The sequence below is a fragment of the Kogia breviceps genome, chromosome 12 (assembly GCF_026419965.1).
Source record: "Kogia breviceps isolate mKogBre1 chromosome 12, mKogBre1 haplotype 1, whole genome shotgun sequence".
NCBI lineage: Eukaryota > Metazoa > Chordata > Mammalia > Artiodactyla > Physeteridae > Kogia > Kogia breviceps.
Window position 1 is genome coordinate 62,684,369 of NC_081321.1, and position 18,024 is coordinate 62,702,392.

An 18,024-nucleotide genomic window follows, 5' to 3' on the forward strand; every position below is an offset into this window, starting at 1 on the left:
CATAGGTTGGTGTGCCTAGGGAAACATAGGTTATAAGAAATTACAGTCACATATAAAGCTGATGAGGAAGAAAACAAAACAAAACAAAACACATGTGTCTGAAGAGAATGGACTCTGTTGAGATATATGCTGATGATGGAAAGAGGTATGCACAACCACCACGCATTTGAAGGAAAAGACTCAGGAAGGAGAAAGCCCAGAACCAGCTGAAGTGGAGGATAACAAAAACAATTCAGTTAAAGAAACAACAACATTATGTTTGGAGTAAGAAAATGATGTAATGCTGACAGATGCCAGAGAAAGTATAACTACTTAACTGTTGCTTTACTTCTTCTTCTTCTTTTCTTTTTAATAAAGAAAATGGCCCTCAAAGGGGGAGGTGGAAAACATAACTAAGCAGGAACTGATTGGATGGTATGACTATGAGAGGTCTTCCTCATTATTCCTACTTTTCTATTTTCTGAAAATTTTAGAATGAATATTACTTTTTTTTTACTTAGAAAAAGATTCTTAACATTTTATTGAAAACAAGGAATTAAAATTAGGCATATGTAAAAGACTTAGAGTTCAAATCAATGCTTTAGATAATGCCAGGTCCACCATTCCAGATGAATTATATCCTTAGGTCCTGAGAGAGCACAGAGCTGATGGTCCTTAAGGCGTGAGAACAAGCAAAGTTTCCAATAGATTATATCTAATGATTTTTAGTTTATAAAGCAACTGTATATGCCTAATATCACCTACTATTACCTGCTACATGCTAGGCATTGTGCTAGGGGTTGGCAAACTATGGCCCGCAGGCCAGTTTTAGCTCACTGCTTGTTTTTGTGCTAAGAATGGTAAATTTAATGGTTTGAAAAAAATCAAAAGATTTCATGTCATGTAAAATTTATGTGAAAATCAAACTTCAGTGTCCATAAATAAAGTTTCATTAAGACACATCCACACCTATTTGTTTATATATTGTTTATGGTTGCTTTCATTCAACAGTGGCAGAGTTGGGTACTTGTGACAGAGGCTTATGACCTGCAAAGCCTAAAATATTTACTATTTATTCTTTTACCAAAAAAAAGAAAAAATCACCAATTCCTAGGCTAGATGTATAACTGATGTTATCTCTAATCCATGGCATCTGTAAGCATTTGTTTGTTTGTTTTGTTTTGCGGTACGCGGGCCTCTCACTGTTATTGCCTCTCCTGTTGCGGAGCACAGGCTCCGGACGCGCAGGCTCAGCGGCCATGGCTCACGGGCCCAGCCGCTCTGCGGCGTGCGGGATCTTCCTGGACCGGGGCACGAACCCGTGTCCCCTGCATCGGCAGGCGGATTCTCAACCACTGCGCCGCCAGGGAAGCCCATCTGTAAGCATTTGTATTTCATTACCCTCCAGGTCCTTCCCAGGGAGGTGGGCTGGATAAGCACTTAAGTGACTTGTGCAAGGTTGCACAGCTCCTGTGGGACTTATGTTGGTCTTCTGTTCACAAAGCCCACACTTTTTTTAAATTTAATTTTTTTTAATTGAAATAGAGTTGATTTACAATGTTGTGCCAGTCTCTGCTGTACAGCAAAGTGACTCAGTTATACACATAGAGACATACTTTTTTATATTCTTTTCCATTATGGTTTATCACAGGATATTGAATACAGTTCCCTGTGCTCTACAGTAGGACCTTGTTGTTTATCCATTCTGTATATAATAGTTTACATCTGCTAATTCCCCAGTGCTGCCCTCCCTCCTTGGCAAATCTGTTCTCTATGTCTGTGAGTCTGTTTCTGTTTTGTAGATAGGTGCATTTGTGCTATATTTTATTTTATTTTATTTATTTATTCTATTTATTTATTTTTGGCTGCATTGGGTCTTTGTTGCTGTGTGTGAGCTTTCTCTAGTTGCAGCGAGCAGGGGCTACTCTTTGTTGCAGCATGTGGGCTTCTCATTTCAGTGGCTTCTCTTGTTGTGAAGCATAGGCTCTAGGCACATGGGCTTCAGTAGTTGTGGCATGCAGGGTCAGTAGTTGTGGCTCGCAGGCTCTAGAGCACAGGCTCAGTAGCTGTGGCACACGGGCTTAGTTGCTCTGCGGCATGTGAGATCTTCCCGGACCAGGGATCAAACCTGTGTCCCCTGCATTGGCAGGTGGATTCTTAACCACTGCTCCACCAGGGAAGTCCTGTGCCATATTTTAGATTCCACATATAAGTGATATCATATGGTATTTGTTTTTCTCTTTCTGACTTACTTCACTTAGTACGGTAATCTCTAGTTGCATCCATGTTACTGCAAATGGCATTAATTCGTTCTTTTTTATGGCTGAGTAGTATTCCATTGTATATATGTACCACATCTTCTTTATCCATTTATCTGCTGATGGCCATTTAGGTTGTTTCCATGTTTTGGCTATTGTGAATAGTGCTGCTATGAACATAGGAGTGCATGTATATTTTTGAATTATAGTTTTGTCTGGATATATGACCAGGAGTGGGATTGCTGGATCATATTGTAATTCTATTTTTAGCTTTCTGAAGAACCTCCATACTGCTTTCCATAGTGGCTGTACCAGCTTACATTCCCACCAACAGCATAGGAGGGTTCCCTTTTCTCCACATCCTCTCCAGCATTTGTTATTTGTAGACTTTATAATGATGGCCATTCTGACCAGTTTGAGGTGGTACCTCATTGTAGTTTTGATTTGCATTTCTCTAATCATTAGTGATGTTGAGCATCTTTTCATGTGCCTACTGGCCATCTGTATGTCTTCTTTGGAGAAATGTCTATTAAGGTCTTCTGCCCATTTTTCGATTGGGTTGCGCAAAGCCCACACTTTTTATACCACACCATAGAGCTAGAAGACTAGGAAGATGGCCAGATGTTTCACTTTTTTTTTTTTTTTTTTAGTGGAGAAGAGTACTCCACAAATTGTGTTCTAGTGAGTTTCATTTTAATTTCAGAAAATATTTTAAATAAATTGCTAAAAGAGTGGCTATAAAAGGAAAAGAAAATATTCACTGAGAATACATTCCTGCTTTGATCATATTTCTTTACTATAAAACATTTCAGATAATATTTATGTATTAAGGTATAAGAGAAATAAAATTATAAAGAAGGGTTCTTATTTTTTCATACTCCTTTACAGTTTTTTGAAGCACCTTTACATGTACTATTTTATTTGAGACCACAACTCTGTCAGTTTAGCAAGGCAGTGATTGCGAGCCCCATTTTGCAGATGAAGCTCAGAAAGGTTAAATGGCCTGTCTAAAGTCATAAAACTAATTAGTGACAGAGCTAGGACTTGAACCCAGGTCTTCTGACTTCCAGTTCAGTGTTCAGGACATAATAAAATAGCTAATGCTTACTGCATTCTTAATTTGTGCCAGGAACCGCTCTAAATTCTTTACCCATATTAACTTATTTGAGTTTCGCAATGACACTGTGAAATATGTTCTATTATTACTACTCCCCTCCCATTTTATCGATGAGAAAACTGAAGCACAGAGTGATCTAGTCACTTGCTCAAGACCACAGTGTATGGTAGGTGGTAGAGCCAGGATTTGGCTTTAGAGCCACAGGGCTTAACCACTACTCTATTTCCTCTTGGGGCATCTGACACTGTCCTATGATATCACTCTGGACCAATAGCAAACCTGCGTGCTGGATGAAAATGCAGTTAGGTGACTGCATTGTCTGCAGAATAACAATACTAAGAGTAGTGATTAAAGGTTAGTAGTATCCTGAATGGGAGTTCCTTAGAGGAAAGGGATTTGTAGTGAAACCTTAAATTGTTTGTTCCTTTTATGCCTATCGTGTTGTATTGCAGGTTACAAATGCAGGAAGTCGATTTACAGGTTGTATTATCTGATTTTAACTAAGTAATCCTCTCAAAATAAGAGGGTTGCCTGAAAGGATCCATACAAAGAAACTGTGTGTGTTGAGCTGTTTATACTAATAGATACGTGTGCATATTTTGCATATTCTAATAATGCAATCACAATTAATTAATAAGATGATGGCAGGGCCACTACTTGTAATCCTCTGTGAGCTGAAGTGAGATAAAGCAATTGATAATCTAAGCAGATCTATCATAGGTAGTCTCATTGCTCTCTCTAGAAATATAATTAATATTATACAAAATGATAGAAAATCATTAATAATAAAAATAATTTTGGAGTCGAAACAGTTGGTGACCACTGACCTACACACACAAAGTCAAGCTGAACCCTTGGGCAATGAACTGAATGACTGAGTTCAGTAAATACCAGGAACATTCAGACAGTCACATGTTTGGGGCTTGTTCATATGATCCATACAATTTCTATTGCCCTGTTTGTTTTGCAAGTGTAACACAATGTGTAATTCAGGTATTGTAAGCAACTCCCTAGAACTTATTTGCAATCATTCTAAGCCAGTGGTTCACAGAGTATGGTCCCAGGACCACCAGCATTATCATCACCCAGGAACTAGTTAGAAAGGCAAATTTTCAGACCCCACCCCTGATTCACCAAGAGAGAAGCTCTGGGTGTGACAACAATCTATGGTTAAACAAGCTGTCCAGGTGATTTTGTTCATAATTTGAGAACTGTGTATTGCATGTATCTAGAACAATTAAATTAGAAATAGCTGGAAGGATAGGGAAGCCTTTCTTAATGCTCAAAGCTAATGAGTATTGGATAAAGGCCACTTAAAGTGAATCTACTTAAATCACAGTTTTACAGTCCTGGTGTTCAAAGTAAGGTCCAGAGGCTAACCGTATCAGCACTCATGGGAGCTCGTTAGAAATGCAGAATCTGGGCCCCCTTTTCCAATCTAACTGAATCATAACCTGCAGTTTAACAAGACTTTCAAGTGATTCCTATGCACATTAATATTTCAGCAGCTGTGTTACAGGAAATAGTTTTTTATATGTTTGGTTGGGAATTAACTTTTAAAATGTTGATATTTTGTCTTCTCTTTTGGACAAAAATTGTATGACAGTATGATACAGCCTTCTTCCCCACTCTATGTCTGACTTTTGTGGTACTATCATAACTTTTGTAACAAAAATAATTTGAGGGCTTCATTATTTTCCAAAGGCTTCTTTTAGTCTTTGATAATCAAATCATTCTCTTTTGGAGTGCTTATCATCATGTCTGCTTATTTTCTCTCAGTACATGCATATCAGGTCTAATGTCTCCCTTTTCCATGGCTTTTATGTGACCCAGTAGTTTTCCAACATTATGTTCACTGACTTTATGAAACATACCTTGTTTTTAAAAAATTCACAGTCCACTTTCGATTTGATTTCCATTACATTTGCGGATGTTTACAGCCAATATTCAGAGAAGAGCTTCCTGACAAGCTCTTTGACAGGATGGGTGGAGATGGAAGCTAGTGTAAAGCTGAGGATGTTTGGGTGAGGATGAATTTTATAAGCAGCCAGGTCATTAGCTGATTATGTCCATATCATGATAACTATTGCTTTCTCCAGTAACCTCATAACTGGGATGGTGGGATAATGGAAAACTAGATAACAATGATCTGGATGTTAAGGGTGATTATCTCTGGGTAGTAAAAGTCCAGGTAAGTTTTATTTCCTTCTTTGTGCTTATCTGTATTTTCTAAAATTTATGCAATGAATGCATGTTATTTTTGCAACCAGAAAAACTCTTTTTAAAAAAAATTATATATACTTGCTACTTTGCAATTTAAAAAAATAAATGTATCTATTTATCTTTGGCCATGTTGGGTCTTTGTTGCTGCACGTGGGCTTTCTGTAGTTGTGGTGAGCGGGGGGCTAATCTTCAATGTGGCGGTGCATGGGCTTCTCATTGTGGTGGCTTCTCTTGTTGCAGAGCAAGGGCCCTAGGTGCACGGGCTTCAGTAGTTGTGGCACGAGGGCTCGGTAGTTGTGGCTCGTGGGCTCTAGAGCACAGGCTCAGTAGTTGTGGTGCACGAGCTTAGTTGCTCCGCGGCATGTGGGATCTCCCAGACCAGGGATCAAACCCATGTCCCCTGCATTGGAGGGTGGATTCTAAACCACTGTGCCACCAGGGAAGTCCCAGAAAAACTCTTGTTTTTAACATTTTAAACTGAGGTATAATTTACATTCAATAAAATGCACAGAGATCTTAATTGTTCAGTTTGAATTGTTCAGTAAAATTGTATACACCCATGTCATCACCACTCCAAACGAGATAGGTAGGAACTATTTCCATCACCCAAAATGTTCCTTTGTGCCCTTTCAAACCAGAAATTACCCTCATATAGCACTCCTCCTGTAATATAAACACTGCCTCTAAGGCCGTCTAACCTCTAGAGTGGTTTCAATGTGCTACTCTGGAACAGCACACTATATCCAGGTTTTAGCAATTACACATTTTTGTTGGCCTCAAGCATAGAACTTAAGTATACAGAGGTAATCAATGCTGCGTTCTGCATTTATTTTCATAAACTCCCCTTTATGTGTTTCTAACTCATACTCTAAGTAGAAAACCAAAAAAAATGTTTTCCTCCCATAATTTCCCCTCCCCCACAGTCATTCCTTTTTCTTTTTCTTCCTGCTTTGAAACAGCTACATAACTGCCCTGCCATCAAAAGATTCCATTATGATGAAAGCTTTGTCCTTGCCAAACCAGAATTAACTAGAGCCTGCTTGCTAGTGTCCCCATTTCAGAGATGGAAAAATTGAGGCACAAAGATTTACTCAAGTTCAATTAGCTAGTATATAGTAGAGTTGGGAATTAACAGAGTCTGGAGATCTTAAAGAGTATGTTATGCTGCAGATGAAAATGTTAAATAACAGATGAAAAAAGTAATTTTCTAGAGTCAGCTAGTAGATAAGGGGTTCAGAGTAAAGCCTTGATCCCAAGTTGTTGTTTTTTTAAGTCCATGTCTAAAATGTTCTTCAGATTACTACACAAGATGGCTGTCAGCACTCAAGTTCATAGTAAACCAGTTAGACACCTCAGGAGCATCTGCTAGGGATCCTGCTCTCCTGACATAGCTGTGATCAATGCATTTGCATGTAAATCTTCAGTTCTGTCTGCAACTGTTTTCTTAGAATAGATTTTTAGAAGCTATATTATTGGATTAAAAAGTTATGAGGAAATAACATTTTTAAGGATTTTATACAATTTCTGAACAATTTGTCAGAAAGATTGTTTCAATTTAAACTCACCCATGGAATAGGAACCACACCACTGAAACCACTGATGCTCTCTCTCTCTCTCTCTCTCTCTCTCTCTCTCTCTCATTTTTAATTCACAGGTGGAAAATCGAAGTTTACCTTTTAAAAATTTTGCAAAAATTAGATAGAACACTTTTTTGGCACTTATCAGTCATTAGTACTTCTTGTTTTAAAAATATATTTCGGGCTTCCCTGGTGGCGCAGTGGTTGAGAATCTGCCTGCCAATGCAGGGGACACGGGTTTGAGCCCTGATCTGGGAAGATCCCACATGCCACGGAGCAACTAGGCCCGTGAGCCACAATACTGAGGCTGTGTGTCTGGATCCTGTGCTCAGCAACAAGAGAGGCTGCTATAGTGAGAGGCCCGTGTACCGCGATGAAGAGTGGTCCCCACTGGCCACAACTACAGAAAGCCCTCCTACAGAAATGAAGACCCAATACAGCCAAAAACATATATATATATCTTTCATAGTTTTTATAAGTAAGAAATTAAAAATAAACCAGAACAAATACTAAAATGTTTCTCTAGCTCACAGAAAAGGCTTTCTTCTCAATTGTGTTTATCTAAAGACATCTAAGGCTTTGCAAACTGAAGTCAAAATAATGCAGTGAAATATAAAAATATGAAAATCCTCCAATTCAGCCAACCTAAGATTTCCCCTTTTTCTTCTAGCAGATTCCAATGTTTATAGTCTATATTTCTTTTAAAGAATAAATTCCCATGAAATGTTTCTTACTATAATAATTACTAAGAAGTATCCTGTAAAATTTCTGGACTTCTGACTGCTAATAGTATATTAGGTAAAACCCAGTGTTTATTGATAAAAAAAAATCCTTTGGCAAAGCAGCCACAGGTGGCTTAAGCAAAAGGGAGCAAGTATTTGATGTGAACCAATAAAAATTACCTGAGTAACTTCTGGCAGTTCCATAAATGGTTATTTTTGAATTGTGAAGACCTGAAGAAACAGCTGGAGGCACTAAAAGGATTTTTCCAGAAGGAGGGTCCTTAAGGAGAATATTGTCCATGGGTGAATGCCACTTTTCCAAACAGTGAGCAATCTGAGTTTGGTTAGTAGGATCCAGATTTCCCCCCAGTGACTTGACCTAGTGGTCTCCCACCTCTTAGGAGATGCTGGAGATGTGTATTGTAGAGTGTGTCTGAGGCGTCACCGAGACAAAGCCCCCTTCAGCTCGTCACCCTGGTGACTTCAGCCAGACTCATAAGTGCAGCAGGTGTGGCTGCATTTATGAAACTGACCCCCAGAAAAGACTTTTCTTCTTGCTAAAAATAACTTTTCTTGCACTAATCAGCACATGGAGGGTGCTTAGTAAATATAAACAGTATATTCTTGTTTTTTAAAATAGATCTTTATTGGAGTATAATTGCTTCACAATACTGTGTTAGTTTCTGTTGCACAACAAAGCGAATCAGCCATATGCATACACGTGTCCCCCCTTTTTCTTTTCTACAAATAAGAGACAGAGGGCCCAGAGGGACTTTTGTACCCAAGAAGTTTCCACAGGCTCCTGCTCGGTTTCAATCCCTCCCTTTTTTTGGGTACTCTTCAATCTTGAGAGGGAACAGGTACAGGACAGGAAAGGGAATAAAGTTTTGGATAGAGAGGTTAATCATAAAATTGGCAGAGGAACTAGTTTTTAGGGAGACTCAGTTTCACAGTAACTGTGTTGTTGGGGAGAGAAATCTTAAATATGCATAAAACAAATCGCAAGTACCATGTTGAGGTGCAGTGTAGCCTAGTGGTTACCAGCATGGACTCTAGAGTCAGACTTCCAGGGTTCAAATCCAGTTACTGGTTGTATAGCTTTTGGCAAACTATTCAACATCTTAGTGCCTCTGTTTTCTCACCTGTAAAATGGGGATGATAAGATTATTTACCTCTTAGAATTGTTGTGAAGATGGAATGAATTAATACATGTAAAGCACTTATAATAGATTAGATCTTTGATAATCTGACATATGTACTTGGCATATATTATTTTTGAAGTCTTCATAACAACCCTCTAAGTAGGTATTATGAACTCCATTTTATAGATGGAAACTTCTAACCTTTGGGGTCTGAAAGACCTTGATTTGAATTCTACCTCTGAGATGTTTGGCCTGGTCGAGATATTTAAAAATAACTGAGCTGATAGTCAGGGGATAATGCCTACCTCCCAGTATTCTGCTGTAATTGCATGAGTTGACCAACATAAAGCACTTTGCACCATGCCTGGCAAATGTTAGCAAGCCTGCTGCATTGCCAATCTCTAGAAAACATTATTCCTATTATATTTTATGTAAATGGATCCCAATTTCATTTCCAATACAGAAATCCTTACTTAATCATAGTCAACCTCTTTTGAATAGTTTTTAGTGAAAAAAAAACTCATTACTTCACTAAGTGGCCTATTATTTTTTGAGGACTTTTGTGTGTGTGTGTGTGTGTGTGTGTGTGTGTGTGTGTGTTTGTGTGTGTGTGTGTGTGTGTGTGGTACGCGGGCTTCTCACTGTTGTGGTCTCTCCCGTTGCGGAGCACAGGCTCTGGACACACAGGCCCAGCGGCCATGGCTCACGGGCCCAGCCGCTCCATGGCATGTGGGATCTTCCCAGACCTGGGCACGAACCCGTGTCCCCTGCATCGGCAGGCGGACTCTCAACCACTGCGCCACCAAGGAAGCCCTTTTTGAGGACTTTTAATTGTTAGGAGGTTCTTTATTGTGCTGAGCTGCAATCTGTCTCTATAGATTTCATGAACCCATTGAGCCTAGTTCTGCTCTTTTGGGCGGCACAGAATGAGTCTATATTGGATCTTCACAGTCCTTACATGGGTGGGGAGGACTGGGCATGGGCCAAGGATATCTCTGCCTAGATTTCAAGGCTCTGTGAACTTAGGTGGGGAAAAAAATGACATCTTTATTTTCACTTATCTGTAACCCAATTTAGATTTCCTTCAATTATGTACGGAGGCAACAAACCTCAGTAGTTCTTAACAGTCTCCATGACTTTGTCGACAACAGAAATCACACATATCTTCATATGACGTTCTAGTTGTTCCAGAAATCTTGAAATGTCATTGACAGCATAACTTTGCAATTTCAGAGGTTATTAAGCCTGTTGCTACTTCTTATTTATTGTGCTAATAAAAAAATCATATACATTGCTGTATCACAAACTTGTTTTATTTGTTTGTTTGTTTTTAAATTTATTTTTGGCTGCATTGGGTCTTTGTTTCTGTGTGCGGGCTTTCTCTAGTTGACGGCGAGTGGGGGATACTCTTCATCGCCGTGCGAGGGTTTCTCATTGTCATGGCTTCTCTTGTTGTGGAGCACAAGCTCTACAAGCTCAGGCTCAGTAATTGTGGCTCACGGCCTTAGTTGCTCCGCGGCATGTGGGATCTTCCCAGACCAGAGCTCGAACCTGTGTCCTCTGCATTGGCAGGCAGATTCTTAAGCACTACGCCACCACGGAAGCCCTGTTTGTTTGTTTTTTGGCCATGCTGCACAGCATGCGGATCTTCGTTCCCCGAACCTGTGCCCCCTTCAGTGGAAGCATGGGGTCTTAACCACTGGACTGCCAGGGAAGTCCCACAAACTTGTTTTAAAAAATATTTTGTTGATTGTATTTCAATATAATTGGTTTCCTTGTAATCCTATGTGTTATAGTTTGTGCATTTAAAAGTATTATTCTAAGAAAGCATTCATAAGATTCACTGGACCACCAAAGAGCATAAAATGTTTAGAAACTCAGGTCTGATTGCTTGTTTATGAGTCGGGTCTTCAAATATTAAAAAACAGCTCTGTTTCCCCAAATTCTCTTTTCCAGACGCAAAGTTCCTAGTATCCTATTTCAGGACAAGTCCTCAGGAAGCTGCAGCCTGGGAGGGGCCAGCACAGGAAATGAGATCCTCGCACTGGAGAGATGGAGCCTGCCACACAGGAGCAGAGCCAGCTGCCCGTGCAGGTACCAATACTATTCTATGCAGAGCACAGACAGTAGAGAGAAGGCCAACGGAAAATGGCTGGTATTTCAAGAAAGCACTTCATATGTCTGGGTGCGTGTGGAGGGTGAAGGTAGTAGTAACACAAAATAGCAGAGGACACTGCTCAGAGGGGAATGGAAAAAACATCCATCAGGCATCACGCTGGACAATTGACAGACATTACTGGATTTATTTTCATAGCAAACCAGTATGGTGGATATTAACATGACTTGGGAAAGTCAGTTAGCTGGTGAGCATGTTCTGGGGTGTGGTGGGAGGATTTCAGCTGTTTGGGGGTGGGAGTGGGGTTGGCAAGAGCCAAGCAAGACCTTAGTTCTAAAGTGACTTGGCAGAATTAGGCAAGGTGCGGAGAAGCACTCAGGCACAGCAAACAAAACAGAAACTACTGATCAGAACTGGTACTCAAAATGGCACCTAGGTTTCTAGAACAAAGGGAAATGTACACTGACCCTTTCACCTCTGTGCCTTTGTTCACACTCTTCCTTCTGGCTGATTCCTCTATGACACGGGCTTTTCTGCCTTAGATAGACCAAATCCCTGACAACTGATCATGTCTTCAGGGATCTCATTCAACATATAACACTCTTTCTTGCCATTCACTTATTTTCCCCTCTCAACCTGGAGTAACTTAATAAAGAATCAAAGCATTCTTCTTCAGCCAAGATTGCCAATTTACTTTCAAGATCACAATTAAATGACTAGCGAGAGCGCCAATGAGTGTGTTTCTAAATCAGTCATTATTCATTTCAAGAAAAATGCCATACTGATATTTTAAATAGTCAATGAAGTTTTTTAAAAGGATGAATGTTTTCATCAGGTACTTTTCCCTCAAGTATTTTGAAACCTACCTGTGCAAGCTAGTGTTTAAAAAACATAATATTAATTATCCTTTATGCAAAAGATTTATTGGATGAACATCAATGAGTCTGAAAGGGTATATAAAAGATAGGTTTCATCCTATTATTGGTGTTTGGATGCACCATAATAATGACAGAATTCATTTCAATACAAGACGCATTTACTTAGCAAATCCTATTAACAGAAGGTACTCACTCTGGGAGATCAATCAGATATGTGCTCTGCCTTTGAAATGCTTTTCATTTAATGGCAGAGACAAACATAATACAGAAATGCTATGGAGGCTTAGTGTTAAATAACAATACCTTCTTTCTAGCTAGAAATAAGTTTTGGAGGATAGGCATTGTTTTTTTCTTTCCTCCCCACTCCCCCCATTCCCTTCCTCCTTCCTTTTATTAACTTTTTTTTTTTTGACCACACCCGGTGTGGCTTGTGGGATCTTAGTTCCCCGGCGCAGGGATTGAACCCAGGCCACGGCAGTGAAAGTGCCGAGTCCTACCCACTGGGCTGCCAGGGAATTCCCATCCTTCCTTTTATTAACTTTTAAAACCACTCATGGCATCTAATATACACACTTCCTATAAGAGATTTCTAATAAATTTCAGGTGGATATGTCGAACTCAAGTATTTTCATTAAACGTTTCAAGATGGTAGGCCTTGATTATTAGACACCCTATGGTGTGTATCTACATGAATGCTGTGAGAGTAATTCTTTTTGCAAATTACTAATTGATTTGTTTATTCAAACTAAAAGGTTTTCCTTTGCACAATCTCTTGGATTTTACCTTTAGAGACAGTGTGAGTGTTCCAAGTCAGGTTGGTTCTCTGAGCCTTAGTTTGTTTGTAAATGATATTGCTGGGCTAAATGATGTCTAGGATCTCAACACTGAGACCAACTCTAACATTTCTGTACTTCACTGGCACTTATCAAGAGAGGCCCACTTTATTTATATAGCCAGTCACTCAGTTTCAAAATGGTCATTCAGTTCTATAATGGAAGCAACATCCATGTGAGGAAAATGTCAAGATGTTTTAGGTAGAACCTTATTATAACATGGCTTAGTGTTAGGAAATGTATATGTGTATGTATGTGTCATTGGTTGAACCAAAGTCTGAAAAATGCTCACATAAAATAAACGCCCTCTATAAGTTTGTTAACTGATTATGCAGGTAAGTGTCTTTTTACATAGTACCAAAAAGACTTTTCTTGAATTAAAATTAATTCTCCGGCCTATATTAGCATATGAAATTTCAACCACATAAATGAACATTTTTCATATATATTTTTCCACATGAGAGATGAAAAGAGATCCTTAATACTGACTCAGCCATAGCTTTCATCTTCGTAATATTTTAAAATACATTCTTCAAATGTAAATTACAAATACTTTGAAAACTGACAGTTCTTTCTTAAAAAGTAATTTCTTTGAATTAAAATGTGTATTTTGGAATAAAATGGAATATATACTGCACACTTAAAGAAATTTCTTCTTGAGGTTTGCAGAGCTTTACAAGTGTGAAATAATGTACAAGAGCATTAACTCTTATTTATGACAATCCTATAAGGAAAGGTAAGAAAAAGTCTTCAGGAAACTTTCTTTTTAAAAAAATAAAGTTCTTTGATCATTGATATTGAGAGTTTCAATTAAGTCCATATATTTTGGTCACACCTTAACCTTTCTTGTAATGTGAGTAAATCCTAGAGGAACGCATAGGCAAAGGCAATGAACGTAGCCTGGTTGAGATGTGTAATAGTGACGAGGGAGCAATAAGACATGAAACCAGTTGGGGAGGAGATACTCAGGCGACTGCAGCCTTCCACGCTTCCACCTGAAGTTCACCTAAGACGTTTCTACCTCTTATCCAAGACAATCCTGATCCCTATGACAACACACCTCCAACCACCAGGTGCTTAAGGGCTAACTCCTAGGCCTCTTAAAAAGGGGTGTTTGGAGCTGCAAAATACATAAGTGGAAAGATGACAAGAAAGTGTAATCTACTGAGGTGTGAACATGCCCTAGGCATTATAAAAACTTAACAAGCTATAATCTCCAGCAGAATGATTCTTTAAGGCTTGCACACTTTTGTACCATTTTGCCCCTTGTTGTTTACCCAGGCACCCACCAGAGGAAAGAACAACAGAAAAATTGAACTTTTGTTCAAATAATACTAACACTCAATCATCATTAGTAGAAATAATATCTCTAAAATATCAGAGTGATGTTGGATATTCCAAAGGTACTTGCAAATGCAGCATGAATATCAAACTTTCTCAAAATTTGGAGTCCTAGTGATAACTACATTTACTGTCAATTGAAGTAGATAAAAAATAGCAACAGAAAGCTCCCCTTTGTAGGTCAGTGTTCACTGCTGAGTGTGCTGTAATTATGTACACTAAATGAGCTACAGCTTGAGCTAATAATACCATACTGAGTACTAGAAAGCTGTAATTATACAACAACATAATGTATGCTTGGCAAGATTTTCAGTATTCGGGAATCTACTGTCAAATAGCATTTGGCAGAGTTAAAAGTCCAACTTGGGGGTTAGAAGAATTGGTTTAGACTGAACTAATTTGTGGCATCGTGGCCCAAGCAGAATAAGTCATATGCCTAATAGACAAATCCAATGATAATGAATACATCTAGAAATAGTGCAAAGTCATATAATCACGTGACTTTAAAACACAAAGCATTTCCAAGATTGAACACCTGCTACGTACCTATGCGCTGTAACGGGTGCAAGAGATTTAAAACAAAACAAAACAAAACAGGAGAGGAAGAAAGAATTCCTGACTGCTAATTGCTCATAATTATGACATAGAGTGAATTCGTGTTTTCATAGAGATATGTACAAAATATAATGAATTAACAATGTTATTGACAGCTCTGCTGTCTTTAATGATGACCTACATTAAATCACTACTCTATTGCTTTGTTTGAAGATGTTTCCTTTAAATCTCATGTTCTTCTCATATTTTTTAATAGAACTACACAGGAGAGCCTTCATAAAGATGTTTTTGTTATGATTTTCTCCCTCCTTGCTAAGCCATCATATTTTACTTTGAGTCCTGCCTACTTTACTAAGGGAAGCTAAGATTATCCCACTGTTACAAATTTGTCCTTCCATCTGTCCCACGTAATGGATACAGAGAAATCTGTTCTCTTTAATACAGTTAATGTAGTATTTCTTCTGTATACCTTACCTCTGAGATCCATTTAGCTTACAATAAGCTTTATGTAGAAATCTATTTGATGGTATTTAAAGTGCATATGCTTATATGTTGCCAAATGCCATACTTTTATTCTGGTAGAAATTACTCATTGGCCAAGTGATTCCTTGGGCTTTTTAGGTGGTAAAGAAATTTTCAGTCCAACTGACTTGATCATTTTCAGGAACTTGTTTTAAAGACATTTAGATTTCTTGTGACTATTTTTGGAAATTTCCAGCTTCTACAGTTGTATGTTTGCATGGAAACCTTGTCCAAGTTTATTATGATGAAGCATAATTTTATTTTGTACATGTTGTTCAATTCAGGGAAAGGTGTGTATATTTTGATGCAACTAATCTCTTGAAGCTCTTATTAAGCAATAAACTTGGATCATCAGGCAAAAATGATCACTTTGACTTAGCCACTTTTGATAGGTCATCACTTAGGAAACTATTCAAGAGATTTTTTTCCTCTTCTAATTCATGTGCATAAATTTTCTTCTCATTGTGAGTACTGGTGAGAATGTTCAGAGGTTATTAAGTATGACTACTCAAAGAAAGCCATAGAGTATTGATTACTGCACTGCTTGCTGAGATAAAGCCATACAAGTGATTGTAACCTTTTGTAACATAATACATTCCTGAAATTCATAATTATATGACAAAAAAGGACCAAGCATATGAATTAGGAAGTTAACAGTAATTATAGGCATTTATTAGGCAGAATTGAATAAGCTGATTGTTGAAATGCAAAGCAGATTTACCTGTGCCATTAAACTAGACCAGCTAATTATTGTAGTGTGATCCACAAGTGTTCTCTTCACTGTTTCTCTTGCTATTGATAAGTCACAGGATTATTGGTTTCTCCCTATCTACCTGAGAGGAAGCACACAATTTGTTTTTCTTTTTTATCCTTTTCCTTCCTTTCTTCCTTCCTCCCTTCTGCCTTTCCTTCTCTCCTTCCTCCTCTCTTTCTTCCTTTTCAGGTGAGATAATCCCAACTGAATCAACAGAAAGGCTTAGAGCTAATAAGAGAATTCAGTAAGAATGCCAGATACAACAAGATGAGCTCACAAAAATCAATAGTGTTCCTCTGCATAAGCAATAGTCAACTAAAAATAGAACAGATTCTGTGATGTCATTCATAATAGCATTCAAAACTATAAATTGAATTTAACCAAATAAACAATGTACAAGATCTCTATGGAGAAAAGTTTTAAGGGTACAAAAGCCTAAATAAATGGAGTGTTATACCACACTCATGAAATGGAAGGCAACAGTGTAAAGATGTCAGTTCTCTAAAATTAATCAATAAATTCAATCCCAATTAAAATTCCAGTAGAACTTTAAAAAATGAATTAAACATATTTATTCTAACATGTGTAAGATGACTAAATATATTATGAATAATTAAAGCAATTTTGAAAAAGGGCAGTGAAAGGGGGGACCTCACTGCCAGGTATGAGACAACTGATACATGCATGTAGAGAAAGAATTGATAAATTATTTAATAGATAAGGGAAATATGTTATGGAGAAAAGTCATGCTGGATTCTTAGCCTATACCAGTGTTTCTCAACCAGTTTTTTCATTACTCTCCTTTGAAGAAAAATTTTTATGTATAATTTTTTCCTAATTTTCCTCCTTTCCCAATAAAATTGTAATACCCTGGATATAGAATATATCTGTTTATGGCCCTTGAAGGGCTATAAACAATTGTACCATCCAAGGTTTTTTTTACCCCCTAAGAACCAATTTCACTTTCTTAGGAGTGCCATTACCCCCACTGAGAATGCATGTTTATACCATATACAAGGGTGAAATCCAGTTGGATTAAAGTCTTAAATGGGAAAAGCAAATCTAAAAAGGCTAATGGAAAAGGAGAAAGAAACATGTAGATTATTCTTCTAGCTTTGGGGTGTGGAAGAACTTCTTAAACCAACACTCAGAAATACAAACTCTAAGATTAAAAAAAAGAAATGGATGGAAAATACATTAAAATTAAGAACTCTTTTTTAAAAGATATAATAGGCAAAGTTCATATACAGATCAAAAATTGGAAAACAATGTTTGAAACAACCAGAGGAATGGCCAAGATGGCAGAGTAGGAAGACCTGAGCTCACATACTCCCATGGGCAAACCAAAATTACAGCTCTTTACAGAGCAACTATTGATTACAATTGCAGAGGTTCTCCCCAGGGAGTGAGGGGTGTGAGTCCCACATTGGGCTCCCCATTCTGGGGTCCTGCATCAGGAAGATGGGCCCCCAGAACATTTGGATTTGAGGGCCCGTGGGGCTTACTTTCAGGAGAACCTGAAGGCTATTAACTAGGACTTCCACTTCCACTGTGGCTAGGACTTCCACCACAATCAGATAAAGAAAAGAAATAAAAGGAATTCAGATCGTAAAGGAAGAAGTAAAACTGTCACTATTTGCAGACGACATAATACTACATATAGAAAATCCTAAAGAAACCACCAAAAACCTACTAGAATGAACTTGAACTTGGTTCAATGAAAAGAACAATGAACAAAGAACAATGAACTTGGTAAAGTTGCAGAATACAAAATTAATATACAGAAATCCATTGCATTTCTATACATCAACAGTTAACTATCAGAAAAAGAAATTAAGAAAACAATCCCATTTATAATTACATCAAAAAGAAAAAAATACCTAGAAATAAATCTGAGTAGGTAAAGACTGATACTCAGGAAACTACAAGGTACTGATGAAAGAAGTTGAAAGGGCACAAACAGATGGAAAGATATAATGTGCTCATGGATTGGAAGAATTAATATTG

At 38.0% G+C, this 18,024-nt stretch overlaps 1 protein-coding gene across 1 annotated transcript in view; it reads left to right on the forward strand.

Annotated features, from left to right (window-relative positions):
- The window catches only part of ZDHHC17 (zinc finger DHHC-type palmitoyltransferase 17), a 238,643-nt gene that overhangs the window by 55,571 nt on the left and 165,048 nt on the right, over positions 1 to 18,024 (forward strand). Inside the window, exon 2 of the mRNA XM_067009784.1 lies at positions 10,975 to 11,112. Within this exon, the coding sequence (XP_066865885.1) occupies positions 11,071 to 11,112 (42 nt within the window). The 5' untranslated portion in view covers positions 10,975 to 11,070. The remainder of the gene's footprint in view (positions 1 to 10,974; positions 11,113 to 18,024) is intronic.